The sequence below is a fragment of the Benincasa hispida genome, chromosome 2 (assembly GCF_009727055.1).
Source record: "Benincasa hispida cultivar B227 chromosome 2, ASM972705v1, whole genome shotgun sequence".
NCBI classification, from domain to species: Eukaryota; Viridiplantae; Streptophyta; class Magnoliopsida; order Cucurbitales; family Cucurbitaceae; genus Benincasa; species Benincasa hispida.
The window spans coordinates 27,709,789-27,729,280 of NC_052350.1; the positions used below are offsets into that span (position 1 = coordinate 27,709,789).

The 19,492-nt window shown below is 38.0% G+C and overlaps 2 protein-coding genes across 5 annotated transcripts; one reads left to right on the plus strand and one right to left on the minus strand.

Annotated features, from left to right (window-relative positions):
- Positions 1–269: 269 nt before the first annotated feature.
- Positions 270–1,839, minus strand: LOC120072030. The gene is made up of 3 exons (XM_039024451.1): positions 1,617–1,839; positions 1,150–1,511; positions 270–1,085 (listed from the first exon to the last, which is right to left on the minus strand). Exons 1-3 carry the CDS (start codon positions 1,837–1,839, stop codon positions 270–272), a joined length of 1,401 nt encoding a protein of 466 aa, XP_038880379.1.
- An 11,266-nt stretch (positions 1,840–13,105) lies between these two features.
- Positions 13,106–18,987, plus strand: LOC120071861. 4 transcript variants are annotated; one of them, XM_039024267.1, is made up of 3 exons: positions 13,106–13,424; positions 17,109–17,400; positions 17,987–18,987. In XM_039024267.1, the coding sequence occupies exons 1-3, from the start codon at positions 13,277–13,279 to the stop codon at positions 18,639–18,641; spliced, it is 1,095 nt and encodes a 364-aa protein (XP_038880195.1). In that variant the 5' UTR covers positions 13,106–13,276; the 3' UTR covers positions 18,642–18,987. The 4 variants fall into 4 exon arrangements, with proteins under 4 accessions (XP_038880195.1, XP_038880192.1, XP_038880194.1 ...); XM_039024264.1 differs by having other exon boundaries at positions 13,107–13,484; XM_039024266.1 differs by having other exon boundaries at positions 13,286–13,424; positions 15,324–17,400.
- The last annotated feature ends 505 nt before the right edge of the window (positions 18,988–19,492 follow it).

The following is a 19,492-nucleotide window of genomic DNA, read 5'->3' on the forward strand; positions in this document are numbered from 1 at the left end:
AGACTCCTTGATTCGTAGTTGATGATATCCATATCGTAAGTCTATTTTGGAGAATATTGAGACTCCTTGTAATTGGTCAAATAGGTCGTCAATACGTGGGAGTGGGTACTTATTCTTTATTGTCAACTTATTCAACTCCCGATAATCTATACATAAATGCATTGATCCATCCTTTTTCTTAACAAATAAGACAGGTGCTCCCCATGGAGACACGCTAGGGCGTATAAATCCCCTGTCTAACAATTCTTGTAATTGTATTTTGAGTTATTTTAACTTTGCAGGCGCCATTCTATATGGTGCTTTAGATACAGTTCAGCTCCAGGAATTAGGTCTATATAAAATTCTATTTCTCGATTAGGTGGTAAACCTGGAAGCTCTTCTGGGAATATATCGTCAAACTTTCTTATTACAGGAATGGCCTTAATTTCATCCTTTTGGTTTCGTAAATCCATCACACTTGATAGACATGCCCAAGCCCCATAATTGAGCAAATGCTTAGTTTTTAAGGATAAAATTATTGTTGGGGCTGATCGTATATTAGATCTCTTAAATTTAAACTTGGTTCCTGTTGGAAAGGTAAATATGACCTCTTTATTATGCCAATCTATGCTTGCATAGTTTGCTGCTAACCAGTCCATACCTAGTATTATGTCAAAATGACTTATGTCTAGGATGATAAGGGTCACCCCTAGTTTATGTCCTGATACTGACAACTCGCAGTTTTCCACAACTGAATGGGCCAACATAGATACTCTGATAGGAGTAGCTATGGATCGATTGTAGCCTAAGGGCTTTGATGTTAGTTGAGCATGTTGTGCAAATGTTGTAGAGATGAATGAATGACTAGAGCCCAAATCAAATAAAGAGAAGGCATAATACCCGAGGATGACAATTGCATCTTGATCCTCTGCCTCTTTACGTGTAATAGCAAACACCCATCCTTTCTGTTGTTGGGTAACCTTGTTACTGGTAGGCTGAGTGGTCTGGTCAGTTGATACTTGGGTGATGAGCTTTGGGCAAGCCTTTGCATAGTGACCCGTTTGGCCACAATTGAAACACACTCCTAAGTTCCGGAGACATTGCCCCTGATGGTGTTTTCCACAATTTTCGCACTTAGGATATGTGAATGTTTGACTTTTCTATTGTAACTGTAGCCTTGAGTGCCTTGGGAATTTTTTGCTTCCCTTGTGAACGTTGGAAGCCTTGTTGATTGAATTTCCTCTTTTGATTTGGTATGAATTCTCGTTCAAAAGTTGAGGTTTTGGCAGCAAGATTTACTTCCATGAGTAAGGCCAACTTGAGGGCAAGTGCATACTTTTTATGTCGGAAAGCAGTAACTATGTCCCGAACGCCTTCTCTTAATCCCCAAATAAACCTCTCCACCTTCTTCTCTTCTGTGTCCACTAGCTGAGGAACAAAGTGAGACAAGCGATCAAATTTTCGTTCATACTCCGCCACCAACATGTTCTCTTGACAAAGATTAAGAAATTCCATTTCCTTTTTATATCTAACTGTCAAAGGGAAATACTTGTTGTAAAAAGCCTAACTAAATTGCTGCCACAAGATCGAACCTTTGATTGTTTTTTGTGTGGATTCCCACTAGAACTTTGCATCACCTCTTAACATGAAGGTGGCACAATTTACTTTCTGTTCTTCTGGGATGTTTATGTGGCAAAAAATGGTTTTTATTTCTGTTATCCAATTCTTTGCTATAGTTGGGTCCACAGATGATCCATCAAATGTTGAAGGATTGAACTTCCTGAATTCTCGGATGATTTTCGAGTCATTTGTATCGTTGGTTATTGATGCAGTGGATGAGGTTGTGCTTCCATTACTCATATTCTGTATTAGTATTTATAGTGCTTCTGGTGTAAGTAACACGTAAGGCATTTGTCCATTTCCTTGATTTTGAACCCCTGTGGGTTCCCTTCGAGGTCTATCTCGTCGTGTTGAACTCGTCGTGGTGGTATCTGGTACATACATATTTTCATAGTAAGGAAACAATCTAATCCTACTTCTCTAGCCTACATTGATGCTTACTAAATTTATCTACTAGGTTACTTGTATGAAATTTCCACTTACCAGCATAACATAACCAAGGACATCACTTAACAGACCAAACCATCGAACATCACGACTCTTCTAATGCAGTAGAGCCTATTTGGCTCAAATGCTTTGATATCAAATTGTAACGACCAGACCCTTACATAATAAGGTCCGACCACTACAACATGCATACTTAGGCTTTTCTATCATGAGATGAGTTTTGATGAAAATTTCAAAAGTACATATCTAAAATTTTATTAATTAAGTAGCAAACTATACAAAAAATTTATTTTACAAAATACCAGGATTCATAAAACATTAGCATAGTGGAACAAAATGCATATATGACCAAAATAGTGAGTTTGATGGTTGACCCTTGAGCGACGTCCAGTCATGCCTCCTACGCTATGTCCTTATCTACAAAATCTGTGGAAAAAAAATAGGATGAGTATATAATATACCCAGTAAGTAGTTCTCACTTAAGGTAGTGACCAAATGCATAATCACAGGCAACATTTCATTAAAACATATGACTGTGTGAAACCCAAATTTCAATTTCCCTACTTAAGCAGGTAATCAAGGGAATTAACTAAGTATAAGTTAAATCTTATGTTGAAGAAAAGGAAAATTCTAAGTATTGGAATAGATTTTCTTTGTGTATCTTTGAGTTGAGCCTTAACTATTGGAATTTGGCTAAGTGTGAAGTAAAAAAGAAACCATGCATTTGGTGTTAGGAAACGTTACCGCATGAGATGAGGCTAAGTGTAGAGGTTAAAAGAAATTAATCATTGAAGCCAAGGACAACCATGCATTGAACTTGTGAGGTTTGGACACATGTTGGCCAAAGCAAGAGGCATTGCCCAAAGGTTGCTCGTGCGTTGAGGCTGCGTGAGCGAGAGCAAGAGAGCCAAAAAATAAGCGTAAGGCGCTGGGCATGGAAGTATTGTACGCGTGGACAATCATGTAGCTACAGGGGATGCTAGACGATAACACTACACGATAGGCGATGACACTATACAATCAACATAAGTGCTAGATGATAACACTAAACAATGAGCTCGGGCGCTAGACGATAAGTGTAGATGTTGGACAATGTGTTAGGCACAAGAGCTAGACGATAGACGAAACGCTAGACGATGGGCGTTGCACGATAGGCGAAGCACTAGACAATGGGCATTGTGCGATAAACGCAAACGCTAGATGATGGTGCTACACGATAAGCAGACTTGCTAGACGATGGGCGAGATGCGTTAGATGATAGGCATCAACGCTACACAATGAGCGACAGCGAGATCATTAACAGTGAAAGCTACACGATGAATAGTAACAAGAGCTCCGCGATGAGTGGTAGTGATAGCTACACGATGAGCGGCAGCGAGAGCTACGCGATGAGCGAGAGTGAGATTGTTAGGTGATCAGCGACAGCGAGAGATCACTAAATGATGGAGCTATGCGATGGGGCGTAAGTGTTATGCGATAAGCACAGACGCTAGACGATTGACAACAGCGAGAGAGTTGGATAATGAACGACAGCGAGAGGGCTGGATGTTAAGCGACTGTGAGAGATTAGCTAGACGATGGAGTTATGTGATGAAGTACAAGAGCTACACGATGAACTAAATGATAGGTCAAATGTTTATGCAGTATTGAGGTTGCATTACGCAAGGCTGATGAATTCACCCAGATAAGTGGCTGAAGCAAGAGGAGGTTGAGCTTGAGTTAGTAGGAGGTGGACGAATAGAGTTTCATTCAAGGAAGATTTATGCATGAGGAAGACAACTCAAACTCCATGCAAGTAGGTGAGTGGCATGAAAGTAGGTGAATGGCAAGGAAGTAGGTGGTGGCAAAGCTTGGTGCAAACACTCCAAAAGTTGTTAAAGTAAGAGGAGTCTTGCATTAGAAGCCTTAAGAAATGAGAAGGATCGATTCCTTTGGCCTATAAATACCACCACAAAGTGACTCTTTAGCTCATAACACATATTCTCTTCAAAGAACAGTAGGAAGAGTGTTTAAGAGCAGATTCGGAGGAAGATCATGCGTTGATCAAGAGGTTCAAAGAGGAGAAGATGTTGTCGGATAGTGAGGTTTGGAAGTAGCATCAACTTGGGACAAGGAGTTCTCCCAGAATACTCGTAGCTTTCAACTTCAAGCGATTTTAAAGCCACTTGAAAGCTCAGAGAGTCTAGTTTTCAAGGTAGGGCCGTCGAATAAGAAGCTCCAAGGAATCAGGCGGGAGGGTGAGGGAAAATACAGAAGGGTCGAGCTCTTAGGTAAGCTTGGGCCAGTCTTGATGATTTGAGGATTCCAACCAAACCACAAGGAGTTTTAAGCTAAGATTTTAAGGGTTCAAAAGGGAACCCAAGGAAACCAAGGAACTCCTAGAGAGAAAGGTTCCTACCCTACCAAGGTAGCGAAAGGTGAGAAGTTCCAGGGTGCGGCTAAGGTCAAGGTCCACCACAGCCATAGTTACACTTCCGGGTTTTTAGAATCGTTGATATAAACTTGGTAGTTAAACCTGAGAGTTGTATAAACATTGTACTGTTGGTAATAAAATGAATTTAATCAAACAGTTGTTGTTTACATCTTTGGCTTAAGGTTTTATAAGAGTAAAGAGGTTCAGATGGGCAGTAGGTATCACAAAAGGGTGGTATATGTGGTCCTTCACGCCTCCCCTCGAGCTTAGGAGGCAGGCTCGAGACGAGGTGTGGATTGAGAATGAAAACATATACTTATAATAACATGAGGTGGTCGGTTACACTTCCAACGTAAGTTCCTCCGCCCTTGTAGGAAGATGAGGACTTAAGCGGAAACTAACTACTCTGATAATTAGTGGGTCATGCAATCAGTAGGGCCAGAGTTGCATCCAACATCAACCATTAGCATAAACGTAAGATTGGACTAGAAGGGTGCAAATACATACCCTACTAGTCCCTAACATAAACTTGATATAGAATTGGGCCTAGAGGTGTGCAACCATACATACCCTACTAACCCTAGAAGCATAACCTATACCTAATTAAAACTTGATCTTTACATCATCATGAACAAATATAATGCATGGGGTCCCTGGTTGAGAAATGTGTTTTAAACAAGTAATGTAATATAATAGTAACATAATAATGCAACAAAAAAAAGGGTACACTACCGTAAAAAAAAACTTAAAGAGAGGGTCAGATAAACTACTTACGTTGATTGTGATCCTTTTATTCCTAATTATTGCTTATAGTTTGATCCTATAAATTGAATTATTTATAAAGCACTAGCGTTAGGACTAATAATATGAGTAAGGTATATAACAATTTAATTTGAAAAGTATTGTAATTCTTTTCATAAATTTTAATAGAGCTAATATACTTATTAAGTAGTGAGATATAATTAGTTATGAGAAAAATATATTTTTCAATAGTAACCCAACATTAATAATAAGGAAAGATTGGTAAAAGAATAATATTAATTAAAATAGGTACCTTATAATTTAAAAGTTAGTTTATCACTAAATATTGTTTTTAATTAGAAACAACTGTTGAATGAGAAATTTTGGACCAATCACAAGTTGTCACGTCATTTACTAAATTAATGATGAAATTCCAAATCATTAAATTTGGGCTCAATTAGAAGTTGACATATGTTCTGAATTGAAGTTGAAGACAAATTTCGATGATGCCATGTGGTTTTATCATGACCGTTGTATAAGATAAGATTAATTTGCTCAATTTGATATTATTATTTGGGTCAAAGTCCAACTAAGCCCAAAAATAGGCTGAATTTGACCCAAATGTCAAATCAAGCCTAAATCCGATTAATTGGGCCCAAAGGCTAGACCCATGGATCAACCAAGCCCAAGTCTAACTAATTGGGCCCAAAGGCCAAACCCATGGATCAACCAAGCCTAAGCCCACCTGTGAACTCTATAAATAGAGAAGTTCTCCTCATTTGGAGAGGTCAGCAAGTCTATACTCCAGAGAACTTATAGGAATTCTCTACAATCAGAAGACTCCCTGACTTCTGAAGTTGACCACACCTGAAGACTGAAGTCCTTCGAAGATACAAGCATTATGAAGACTGAAGTCCTTTTAAGATACAAGCCTTCTGAAGTCTGAAGTTCTTTGAAGATACAAGCAATTCTACATTCAGAGAACCTAGAGAGAATTCATCAACAAGTAAAAGACTCCCAAGACTCCTGAAGCTGCACTCCTAGAAGACAGAAGACCCTCTTGAAGACACAAACACTCTTCCAAGACTTCTATTTCAAGAACGTCCGGTGCTTTTCTTCTTCAAGTCAAGCACATCCACCCAACCGAGAGAGAATCAGAGGATCAAGTACTATAGATCAAACCACATCGCATCAAACCAACCTCAACCTCAACCTCAACACCAACACAAGTTTAACTCCATAAAACAAGTTTCTCCAGAAGCCTTGTGCAAACACTAATCTTCCAAGAAGATCAACAAGCCCAAAGGTCGATCACCCAAGAAGATCAACAAGCCCAAAGGCCGATCGTTCAAGAAGATCAAACAACTTATAGATTATAATTTATTTTGAAAGGATCAAAATACTATGTATTAGAGATTGTATTCACTTTCCACAAAATTAATACAAATACAAAGTTCAAGTTCCACGAAATAAATTTCTCTTGAAATCTCGTGCGAACAAATTGGCACGCCCAGTGGGACCTCTCTACCTCTCATTTCTCTCTCGTCATCCGAGTCAACAATCTACAAATGACACCAAAGAAATTTGCATCCAAAGCTACCATTGTAAGCAACATTTACATAAGCTCTTTCATCATGGAGGAAATCTGGGACTAGCTGATGGAATTTCCTAAAGGCGGGATCGTCATCAGAGAAAATCCCTTGTTTGAAAACTATGCTTCTACTAATGATCTATTAGAGAAAGAATCACATTTTGATGTAGTGTCTGTCATGATAACTGACGTAACGACTGAGTCAACCATGGTAGAGATGGAGATAAAGATAAATCTCCTGATGAAGGATGTAGAGGAGCGAGATCATGAAATCGCTGCTTTAGGAGATCAGATACAGGCTCGAGATACTGCTGAGTCAAGTCAATCTCCAGCTACAAAAACCAATACAAAGGAAAGACTATGTTGCAGGAAAGTCAGCCACCACAATCCACCTCTGTTGCCTCCCTGTCAGTTCAACAGCTCCAGGATATGATCACAAACTCCATAAGAGCTCAATANCACCTCTGTTGCCTCCCTGTCAGTTCAACAGCTCCAGGATATGATCACAAACTCCATAAGAGCTCAATACGGAGGACCGTTGAAAACTTCCTTCATGTACTCCAAGCCATACACCAAGAGAATTGACAACCTGAGAATGCCAGTTGGGTATCAACCTCCAAAGTTCCAGCAGTTCGATGGAAAGGGCAATCCAAAACAACATGTTGCACACTTCATTGAAACCTGTGAAAATGCAGGAACCAGAGGAGACCAGCTAGTCAAGTAGTTCGTCCGTACCTTGAAAGGAAATGTTTTCGATTGGTATACTAATTTGGAGCCATAAGTGATTGGCAATTGGGAACAACTAGAAAGAGAGCTCCTAAACCGCTTCTACAGTACAAGGTGCACTGTTAGCATGATGGAGCTGACGAACACCAAACAATGGAAGGGAGAGACAGTTATCAATTACATCAACCGATGGAGAGCTTTAAGTATGGATTGCAAAGATAGATTCACTGAATTATCTGCAGTGGAGATGTGCACTCAAGGCATGCACTGAGAGCTTCTTTACATCTTACAAGGGATAAAACCTCGTACGTTTGAGGAGCTGACAACACGCGCTCATGATATGGAACTGAGCATCCCAACAGGGGAACTAAAGATTTCCTAGTCTCTGAAGGGAGAAAATACAAGAATGAAGTTAAGGGCACTGAAAGATTGTGGATAGTACCACAAAAGAATCTATGGTCGTTCATGTGACCCCGCTGAAATTTTCCTCCAAAGGAAAACAAACAAAATTTGAAAGAAGGCACAATGAGGGTAGAAGCGTCGTCCAACTCTTAAAGAAAGACAAGAGAAGGTTTATCCATTCCTTGACTCTGATGTGGCAGATATGTTGGAGCAACTACTAGAGAAGCAACTTATTTAGCAGCCGAAATGCAAGCGGCCGGAACAAGAAGGAAAAATAGATGATTCTAACTACTGCAAGTATCATCAAGTCGTTAGTCACCCAGTTAAAAGGTGCTTCTGTTGAAGGAAAAATAGAAGATTGAGCTAAATTTGGATGAAGTAGCTTAGACAAATCACACTATAGTAGTGGCGACTTCAAGCGTTCCAACACTTTCTGTGTCCCATGCTCAAAGATAAAGCCTGATCCAGTTCAGAGCCTTTAAGCCTATAGTTTTTTGGTTCAAGCAAGAGATTCAAACAGAAAATTCCAAAAAGAAAGATGAGATCGTTGAAGATGACAACAAAAGGTGGATAGTTGTGACTCGTCGAAAAAGAAGACAGCCAAACTCCACCCAAAAAGAGTCGTGTTCCTATCGAAGCTATAGAAGAAGGAACAAGACTCATAAAAAAAAGGCAATAAGATGACACGAAAGCCTAAGCTTGCTAAGAAAGAAGACAAGGACTTCCCTCAATTCCGACGACCGACAACTTTGGCAGAATTTCACCCAAGAAGCTTTCTTAATAATTGATAACTTGTAGAAATACAAGTTATTTATACCATCTTAGTTAGAATATGCGGCAAAAAGAAGGAAAAGGTTGCGTCGAACATATAGAAATTGGCTTAGAAATGCAAAAGTTGTAAAGTGTTGGAAGCACACCCGTTAACCCCATTACGATGGCAAAAAGGGATGTCCAAGTCTTTGTTTTGCAGGAAACAGGATACCGCATGCGACGATTGCTCGAGGATAAAAAGAGCAACGCATACGCACCGAATGCGCCGATCGATCGTGGATGAAAAGAGCAACGCATTTGCACTGCATGCAACTATTGATCGTGAACAAAAAGATCAACGCATTTGCACCGCATGCAGCGATCGATCGTAGATGAAAAGAGCGACGCATTCACAGGGATTTCTGAAATTGTATAGCTTTTCTGTTGTATGATCTCACAAATTGAATATGGAGTAGAGCGGACGTTTCCACCAAGCCGTGGCAGAAAAAGTAATTTTTCAGAGTGGGACCACTGACGAAGGAGGTGCCAAGGTCTATAAATAACTACATTAATTCCAAAGAAAAGAGGGTGGTCTGAAGAGACATTGATAGAGGATTAGCGGTAGGCTGGTCTGAAGAGACATTTAGCGAAAATCCGGGAGAAAGACGAGACAAGTCCAAAAGGGAAGTCTCAGGAGTCAGAAATTCATTCACAATCCCGAAGAGAAGCTCTATGCAAAGATCATTTCTACCTGGGAAACTATCCTGAGAAGGAAGTTTTCCACCTCATTCCTCCTATACGCCAGTAAGCAAATTAACTTCGTCTGAGATCCATGTTAAGACATTGACACGCTGTCCTTATTTGTTACTTTCAGTTCATCCATTGTGATTCATTTTTAATCTTTCATTCATCCATCTGTAACAAATGCTTTATCGTTATCTTTTAATATCATTATCATATTAATCGTCATCTCTCTGTTCACCACCATACATTCATCTTCCGTTTCTCTTACCATGTGTAACTAATCCACTAGGGTAAGGGGGAAGGATTAAGCGAGTAAGTTAATCCATGTTGAAGAAGTTAGCTAAGTTTAGTTAACGCATGCTCAACGGCATCTTCACCTGTGAGAGCAAAAGTGAAAATGTTAATCCACCTCTCGAAAGAAGGTTGATAGAATGCGTTAACTAAAGTAAGAACTATTTTCAGAGATGGAAACAATCTTGCATTCGCAACATTCATCCCTGATTCACCATAGAGATATGGGAACGCGGCCGATCACTGAGAGGTATAAACCAGGGAAAGCGAAACCTTAGTTGCATCCTCAATAGGATTGACGAACTTGCGATGTCCTTTCCCACAACCCATTCTCTTTCTGCTACATTTCACAAGACTTGCCATCGTATTTCACCAGATACTTGCACAGCTTCACAATTATTCATTCATTTGTTTATTTATTTGTTTGTCACCGCATTTTATTTTGTTGTCGCATTTCATTTATTTACTTGTCACCGCATTTTACTTTTCCAATACAATTCATTATTATTTTGTTTTAGTCGCATATATCACATTAATACCACATTGATCATCGCAATCCCCGTGTTCAACCTCAGATCACTCTGAGAAACTTGCGATGGAATTATACTTGGTTCCAACGTAAGAAAACTTGTGACACGCACGTACTACATGAACGCATACTACAAATGCATATCAGTAGCATCGCATACATTATTTTAGAACGTAGTATAGCATTTATATCGAGAAGCGTGATAATCAACGCATATCATAATCATCATCATACACATCATCATCCATCACATCATTCCATTCGATCTTTGTAGCGGCATTGCATTGCATTACGTTCCGTCCGCCGCAATTTCAAAATCCATTCAACAAGTTTTTTGGCGTCGTTGCCAGGGATTGGCAATTTTAGTGCTGAATATTTTTGTGATATTTTACAGGATTGACAATTCATTCATTGTACTAAAAAAAGATTCAAACCAATGTAAGAAATTGAGAGAAAATAGGCTTAATTTAAAAAAATAAAAACAAAAACAAAAAACAATGTTTACTAAATAGGACCTAATTTATTCAAATATTAATTATTTACTTAGTGACATTCTTTTTCTAAAATTTATAATACGATTATGAAATTTCTATTATGTTTATTTTAATGACTCAATTATTTGTATAGTAATTGTATGGTTGAAGTTGAAAAATATAATTTAAATCATATTCTCAATTTATGTGAGCAATTCAAATTTCTCATCTCATCGTGTTGTTGGCTTAATAATAACAGTAATGTTTCATTATTTAAATTCAATTTGATATTTATATAAAAATAGTTTCCATTTGAGTGGGAATAAATGGCTTTTCATCCTAGATTTTGAATATAATTTCCACTTAATTCCTAAAATCTAAAGATTACATTCTTATCATTGAGTTTTAAGTTTAATTACCATTTGTGTCATAGATTTAAAAAATGCTACATTTTTAATTCGATTTTGAATTTAATTTTCCTTTGATTTTTAAGTTTCAATATTTTATACTTGTACATAGGTTTCTGTTGATGATTACTTTTGATTTTTGACATTGATTTTTAATTAATTAATTTAAAATAATCATGTGAAATCTTTTTAATTAATTTTGAGAGCACAAAAAATTAGTGAAAATTTAATTTGATTATCCTTAATAATTAGTAGAACTTAGCATCAAGAATCAAGAAAGTTAATATTTAGGAGAAAATTAAGGATACAAATGTAAATTTAAGCTAAAAATATGGAGTTTTAAAACTTAAAAAACTATTTGCTAAATATATATAAAACTTAATCAAAATAAAAAATAGAACTCAAAGCTAACATTTCCAAGATTTTTTTTTAAATAATGTTATTTTAATAATTATTAATAAAAATAGGGTTGGGTGAAAAAATTGACAAAAATATAGTAGTGAAATCGTGGATCAAGTACACGAGTTAGTGGTCCCAAATCCCTACCCCACGACTTCTCCCTCACTTATTTCTCCATCTCTTCTACCTTCCTTTTTGTCTCTCTCTCCCAGCCAGTCATCCGCCTTTTTCAACTATCTGTCATTCGCTCACGTCCACCATTCGTCGTGCCTTCCATCGTGCGTCATTCTCACTGCCGCCACCGACCATAGGTAACCTCTTTTTTTTTTTTTATGTACGGACCGTGATATTATGTATAACTTGATGAATTATTTGGAAACGATAAAAGTGCAGAGTATGATCTTGAGTTGATACCGTCAGAGATGTTCACCCAAATAAACCGAGACATTACTAATTCAACCTGTAAACGAGGGTCGACATTAGAGGAAAAGATGCGTAGATAATTTTAGTTTAATACAAGAGTACTCGTATTTGTGGGGTGGTGCCTACATGACTTTATGGAGAACTATGTCAGGCTACTAATGCACAAACTTTGGAAATAGCGAGACCATTGATACTGCTACAAGTATGGCCTTATGAAAGATTTAACATTATAGCACCACAAATCCAGTTACAGGCCCCAGATCAATGGCCCCTACTATTTCCAAAGTTTGTGTATTAGTAGCCTAACATAGTTCTTCATAAAGTCATGCAAGACAGTCACCACCATAAATCCAGTCCACTCAGTGCCATTTATTATTTTATTTATATATTTATTACGTTATCATTTTATGTAATAAAATAAATTAATTGTGTAGCTCAACTAACATAATGTTCATACTACCTCTGAACAGGCGTGCACGTCATAATCCTTGTGCACAAGGATCAGATGGCTATTTTTCCTGGTACTATTATCTTACATTTTATTCAGCAGATGACTCAATGTTGCTGGCAGTGATTGAAGACATATTCATCATAAACGACAACGACAATAAGACGAAGTTGATCTAGAGACACAAAGACAACCACCATGTAAAAAATTGAGTGACTTGTAATTCAAACTTTTAGTTTCATGTGAATTTCTATTTTAAAATTTAAGAACTAATGAAATTACATTTTATCATGAGACACTAAATCTAAATGAGTATGATATAAAAGATCAAAATCAAAACAAGTAAGGAAGCACATTGTTAGTTAAAAAAAAAAATCATGGAAAAAATAAAAGAAAACTAAAATCATGAACCCCGTCCACGAGTTTGGTTTTTTGATCAAGTTCACATGACTGACATGACAGCCATACTTGATTAAATGGTAATACGGATACACGATTTTCCTACCCACTTAAAACTACCTCTATTTTTATCAATACTTTTTCATTCAATCCTACTTTTGATATTTCTTTTTTATGTACCTTATTTTTCTCGTTACTTTTCAAAATCACGTTAGGGTTGAACTGAACCTATTTTCAACCATAAATAGAATCAAGGTAAGATATGTTTTCCTATTTATTTTTACCGATAAGGGTCAGCGCAGGCGTACTCCCTAGCGAAGGAGGCATACCCTTTACGTAATTTCACGTACTGAATTCCTCACAACTAAAATTTAGGGTTTATGAATGTACACCTCTCTTTCTTCAACGATTTATCAGCGTTCAGACTTCGGACCGACCAATTTCGTCGCTGCTCATCGTAGCAGGCAGAAGAATTAGGCAAACAAGGCGAAACGATGGGTTCCAGGGATAAAGACTCTACGACTCACCACCAGCCATTATTGAGCAGCCTTGTTGTCCGGGCTTCGAATAGTGACGGAGGTGGTGGCGGAGTCGGTGGAACCAGTGGCGGCCGCGTTGGTCGTGGAAGTGATTACGAGGCCGGTGAGATTACCCGTGACCCTCCACAATATTCTCGATTGGATCGATATTCAGATGATTTGGGTTCGTTATTATTCTACCGTACACCTTTGTTTTTGCTCGGTTTTCGTGTTATTGTTGAATGAATAGTTTCTCTGCTTAGATATATATATTTTTGTTCTGGAAAACTTACCACCGCGTTGAAATTAATCGTTAGCGACCTTGGGTTGGATTAGTATGTATTTCTTTTGGTGGGAAACTTATTTTCAATGATAACGTAAATTACAATTTACAATATTGGAAGGAAAGCCAACCTGAGATGATGGTGATTACAAAAAGTTCATCCAAGAAGCTAAAAGACGACTAAAAGTATAATTGTTAAAGGGCGAGTGACTTTTATACCAAGATAATGTAGTCAGTGACTAAAATTGATTTAACTAGCTATCTTAAAACCCTACCTTTTGCAGTTAGAGGTCCTCTCGTGTTCCTTTCTAGCCAGAAAAAGACTGCTCCATTGATACTTAGCCATACAACCTCCCTTGCTTTTTAAAAGGATGGTCGCTGGCTGAGCTCGATAGCGTGGGCTTGTTACCTCTTGCAGAGGGGGCACACTAAAAGGATGGTCGCTGAGTATTGATGCCTTAGATTGAATTTATATGATATACCAATGTGATTTCTTAGAAGTTGATGTAAAGATACTAGATACATATATGTGTATATATTTTGTAAATTCTGTCACGACATTTTTTGCAATTTCCTTTCCATTAGGCTCCTTGTCTCAAAATTATAGTCGACCCTGTAAATTTTGTCTCAGCTAATTTATCCCAGTTTGCAAGTTCTAAATTGTGCGGGTACAATTTAGTTAGCCGAAGTATGCTTTAGTTTCATGGGAGCGCTTCAATGTGTTTCTAAAACAAATGACTCTCACTCTCTCGTTCAGGATGGATCGTTGAAGAAATCTCAATAGTAGCACTCCCTAGGTCCTTTGCACTTTATACTCTTGGTCTTTTCTCATGAATGCCCATATGGATGCTCATATTCTTAGTTGGACTCTATCGTAGAACTTTGCCAAGATAATTGCAGTATAACTCTCATCTGTATTATTATTCTCCCTGATCCTTCTTGCTGCCTTATCGTAATTGAAAGGTTCTGCAGGGAACCTGTGGTGCACCTTTGATTTGAATTCATTGGTAGACAAATATCCGTCAACCATTGATAAGAGGATGATATTTTGGTGCCTTTCATCTAGAACAGTGCTACCTTATATTTTTTTTTTCTGCAAAATGGTAGATTATTGTAATTGATGCATTTCACAGTTAATCCCAACCAATTTGTAATAATGTTTGGTGAGTTCAACAATCATGCATTATGCATACTCTGCCCAGAGAGACCAACAATCATGCATTATGCATACTCTGCCCAGAGAGACACTACCGAATGTCCATTAAACGAGAAGCAACATTTGTCATTTTCCTTATTCTTCTTTTTCGTCTTCCTTTTGTTTTGTTTTTCTTTGTTTTTTTGGCTGGGAGAGGATGTATTAGTTATATGCAGATCACACTTGAGTGCTTTTCTTAAATCTCTAGCAAATGTTTTTGTGATTTTAAATTACTTGTGCAAACTTAGATTATTTCGTTTTAAAATATCAACTTGTGCATGTAATTTGACGTTTTCTTATGGTCCATCAAATTTTAGGTTAGAATGCATTGATGGCTAGGGGGTTTTGCACAGCCGTTTTTGGTTGTCACTTTGATCTTATAGAAAATGTTATGATATTCTGGCGACAAATGAATTCCATAACCCCCTTGTTTCTTTTTATTTTTTTATTTTTTATTCTCATTTTCTTCTGTATGTCGAAAATCTCGATCTACTTCCACATGCCTAACTTTTGTTCTGGGAATAAAATTTTCTATTCTCTTACAGCTCTGTGTTGCCGCCTGCAAGAAATTAAATCTTGAGGAGGGCATTGGGTAAATGCAGTCTCAGATCATGATCTTGGGAATTGCTCTTTTTTCCATGTAAAGACAATATAATTTTGGGGTTATAATTTGTGCAAGGAATTTGGGTTGCTGAGTGGAGAGCTATCGTATCTATCGTTGTCATTTTGGGATGTTATGGTGTTGGGCTTGGTTGGAGTAAGATGTGTTATAATACCAATCATAATCAAATCATGGTGAGGTGAGGGTTTTCTCTTATGAAATTGAAGGTGATCAAATAACAAGTCATAGAAGTGTTGTTGCCCTGCCTTGTTGAGACTATTGGTATGATCTCTAAATGAACTTAAAGGTGCTTGACTTTGGATCTCCAAGAAATGAACTTAAAAGTGGGATTTTTCATTGTCTAGATTTCCATCCAAGGGGTAAGATTACCAATCATAACTGAATCATGGTGTGGTGAGGGTTTTCTTTTATGAAATTGGAGGTGATAAAATTACAAGTTGTAGAAGTGTTGCTGTCCTGCCTTGTTGAGACTATTGGTAAATGAACTTAAAGGTGCTTGACCTTGGCTTTCTGCAAGAAACGAACGTAAAGTTGGGAATTTTCATTGTCTAGATTTTCATCCAAGGGGTAATATTATTCTCATGGAACAGACTTTGATTGGGTTGTATTGGTTGGTTAAGGGTCATCTGGATTATGTGTAGCAATTTCTTGATCTATTTTTTCAGGTTCATTAAGGGGGTTGATTTGCGGGAAAGTATGGGATCTCCACATTTTATTTGTACCTCATCCTGCAAATTAGGTGTTGTTTCAATTTAATATATTGTATATGGTAGTGTGAATTGGTATAGCAATGACAGCCCAGTGGCCTAACAGTTGGATTAACTGCATTCCTCTCATCCTAAACTCTTACAAATTTTGTCATGGTCAATGACTGAAGGTATCATTGGTCATTTCTACAGGATGTGGCTAGCCCACTAGATTGTGCAGAAAACTGTTCTTGTGGTATGCATTGATATCCATCAGTATGTTTCAGAAAGCTGTAGAGGAACTATTGTGACCATGGGTGTCATTCTCTAATCTGGCTTTTGGATACTTCAATTTATGTGGGTTTTTTTTTATGACAGTTTATTTCCTGTGAGCTTTTTGGCATGGTCTTGCTGATCCTCCCAGGTGTCATTCGACCGCAGAATTCTGTATACTGGCTTGGGTTGGTTAATGCTGTGAGATCATTTTGATTCTAGCTTGTATGTGTGCATTTAAAATTGGGCTATTGGTGGACGTCCTTCCTCATTGCCAGGACATCAGCACAGAGTTTTTGTTTCTTCAAGGCTTGTGGTTTTGGGTGCAATGCTGGGTTCATGGAAAATTGGAAATAGATTATTTATAGGCTATGGCTGTGGATTTACATGTACTAACATTGCACATGTGGAAAACAGGACATGTGTGCATCGCAAGTAGCCATGGTTTTGCTATCTTATTTGCTTCTGTTAAAATTTCTCATGATATGGGTGGTAACATATTGAACCTACACAAGCAGTTATCATCAGAACTTTCTCTCTTGTCTGCATCTTTGCACTTTCTTTTGTCTGTTCACAGAGGAGATGCCAACAACGAATGGCAATGGTTGTCAATTTTTTTGGTTGGTCATTTTGCAGTTGTTTCAGGGAAAATCTATGGAGATATATGGTTGTTGTACTGCGAATGATTTCCCCATACAGCCTGTTACTTTTCTTAATATCTTATAAACCCACTACCTTCTTTATTTCAGGATATAGAATACATGCAGGTTCAGTTTCTCCAACACGACGTCGAGATGTTCACCGATATATTTCTGATTTTGATCATTCTGGTAATCTCACTCGCGGTCGTGATTTTGGTGGTGGGAGGGATCTTGGTAGATATCGAGATACTTCACCTCATTACAGTCGAAGAATAAGTGGTGGCAGGCCATTTGGGAGAGGTGTTGATGGCCCTGCTCCTGGGCCATTTCGAGGGGAACGTAGTAAAAATAATCCAAATGTGCGTCCTAGGGATGGGGATTGGTATTGCTCAGATCCTCTGTAAGTACTAAGCTAGCACCCCAATTTGATTATATATATATATACACACACACATATATATAACAATGGATTTACTTCTGTTTTGTAAAGATAAACATTAGTTGATAACCATGCTATTACACCTTTTAGTCATATGAACTGAAATTTATCCGTTGCATTGAATAGGATCTTCTATTATTATGCCTTCTGGTTGGTTGTTTTATTATTATTAATTTTGGAGTAGTAGATTACTGGATTCCATCAGTATGTTTATTCTTTTTATTATGTTTTACATAAATAATTTGGAGGTTGCTTTGCTTTAAAGTATTTTTTTCCATGCATATTGCTTATGGTTTTTTTTTTAGAAATGGCATATTGCTTTAATGGAATAGACTCTCGAACGTGTGCCAAATCTTGTAAGTGGATGATCAAGTTTGATGTTTCAGTTTCTTCCTTATTTAGCGTGTGGTATTATACTAAAATGAAGATTTTTTTTCCTAATTATTATTATTTTATTTTAATGCATAGCTTGGTGTACTTCCTTTCATTACATTGCTTCAAGGTGGTTTTCTTTTTTCAAACTGGTTGTATTTTTATTCTTCATTAGATGTGACAACCTAAACTTTGCAAGACGAGAATTTTGTAACAACTGCAACAGACCCCGCAATGGAGCCAGTGGAAGTCCTCGAAGAGGCTATGTTGGTCCACCATCCCTGCATTCTCCTCCCAGACGCTTTGCTGCTCACCCAATTGAACGTTCTCCCGGCAGGACTCTTAATGAATATAGGTCTCCTCCCCGTAGTTGGGCCAGGGATGGTCCTAGGGAGATTGCAGCTGGTGGTCTGGCACCTCCGAGGTATGAAAGCAGGTATTCTGATCACCTGCGGAGAGATAGGGTGGACTATCTAGATGACAGCTTCAGAGGAAGATCCAAGTTCGACAGGCCACTTCCTTCGGCAGATTGGGCCCTTAGAGACAATGGAAGGGATGACTTCATCTCAGAGAGGAAGGGATTTGAAAGAAGGCCACCATCCCCCCCACCACTGTCATTGCTTCCTCAGCGTGGACGCTGGGCGCGTGATGTGAGAGAGAGGAGCCGTTCCCCAATCAGAGGTCCTGTCAGATCTCCATTGAGAGTCCCGCTACGGTCTCCATTAAGTAGCGGCCTTCCACCAAAAGACTTCCGTAGAGATGTTTTCGTTGAAAGGGAGCGGGATGATAGGCGTGGCCTAGGACGAGATCGTGATGGAGGTCCATTTTAGTGTTGAAACTTTTGCGATTTTCATGTTGCTTTCCCATGTAATTTTTTGTTAGTACATCAGCACTCTGTAATCTGTGTTTAGAGCCGTGGAAAGAGGATGTTAAGAAGAGCTTGCTTGACTTTTCCTGACTGGTCCAGTGTGTTGAAACTAGGTGATGGGGTCGTTTATCTGCCTCGTGTGTTTCGTGTTTCTTATCATTTTATGTAGTTAGCAGCCAAGCAGAATTAGTGAAGCAAATGCTTTTAATATTCAGTGTCTGTAAACTTTGCCATCTTTGGTTTTGTTGGTTTGTCGGCTTCTGGGCAATAGTTTCGAATCATCATTATCCTTGCATAGATTTGGATTTTTTTTCAGATGTTTGGATTTTGTTTGGACTTGAAAAGAGCCCATTCCTGTTTGGACTTGGAGAGAGCCATTGCTAAGGTTGGCTTTCACACTATGTTTCTACACAAATTTGACCCATTTTTGGTTTAGGGCTTGTGGTGTGTTAAGATAATATAGGGTTATTTTAACCTTCTGTTTTACTACCCACTAATACTTTCAATGACTCCATTCTTTGACAACCATCTCTAACAATAAACTTCGATGACCACTTCTGAAAGTCAATTCCTATAATCACTCTAACGGTTAACTCGAATGAAGACTATCCTCTGACACCTAGTTTTTGTGAGGACCACCTCCGGCGATAACTTTGATGATTACTTTTGCTAATTTCGACAATCACCTATAGGGATTAGTCACGACACGACTAGTTGCAATAATCACTCTTGCAACCAATTTATGATAATAATCTTCTTTTATAGTAATTTGACATTTTAATAGAATTAAATTAGAGAAAAAGATAAGAAATC

Coding starts and splice junctions, on each gene's coding strand:
- LOC120071861 (XM_039024264.1), top strand. CDS start 13,277: ATGGGTTCCAGGGATAAAGACTCTACGACTCACCACCAGCCATTATTG. Junction 13,485..17,108: donor TCGATATTCAGATGATTTGG/GTTCGTTATTAT, acceptor TCTTTATTTCAG/GATATAGAATACATGCAGGT. Junction 17,401..17,986: donor TGGTATTGCTCAGATCCTCT/GTAAGTACTAAG, acceptor ATTCTTCATTAG/ATGTGACAACCTAAACTTTG.
- LOC120072030 (XM_039024451.1), bottom strand. CDS start 1,839: ATGAGTAATGGAAGCACAACCTCATCCACTGCATCAATAACCAACGAT. Junction 1,512..1,616: donor TGCCACCTTCATGTTAAGAG/GTGATGCAAAGT, acceptor TCCCTTTGACAG/TTAGATATAAAAAGGAAATG. Junction 1,086..1,149: donor CCAAGGCACTCAAGGCTACA/GTTACAATAGAA, acceptor AAACACCATCAG/GGGCAATGTCTCCGGAACTT.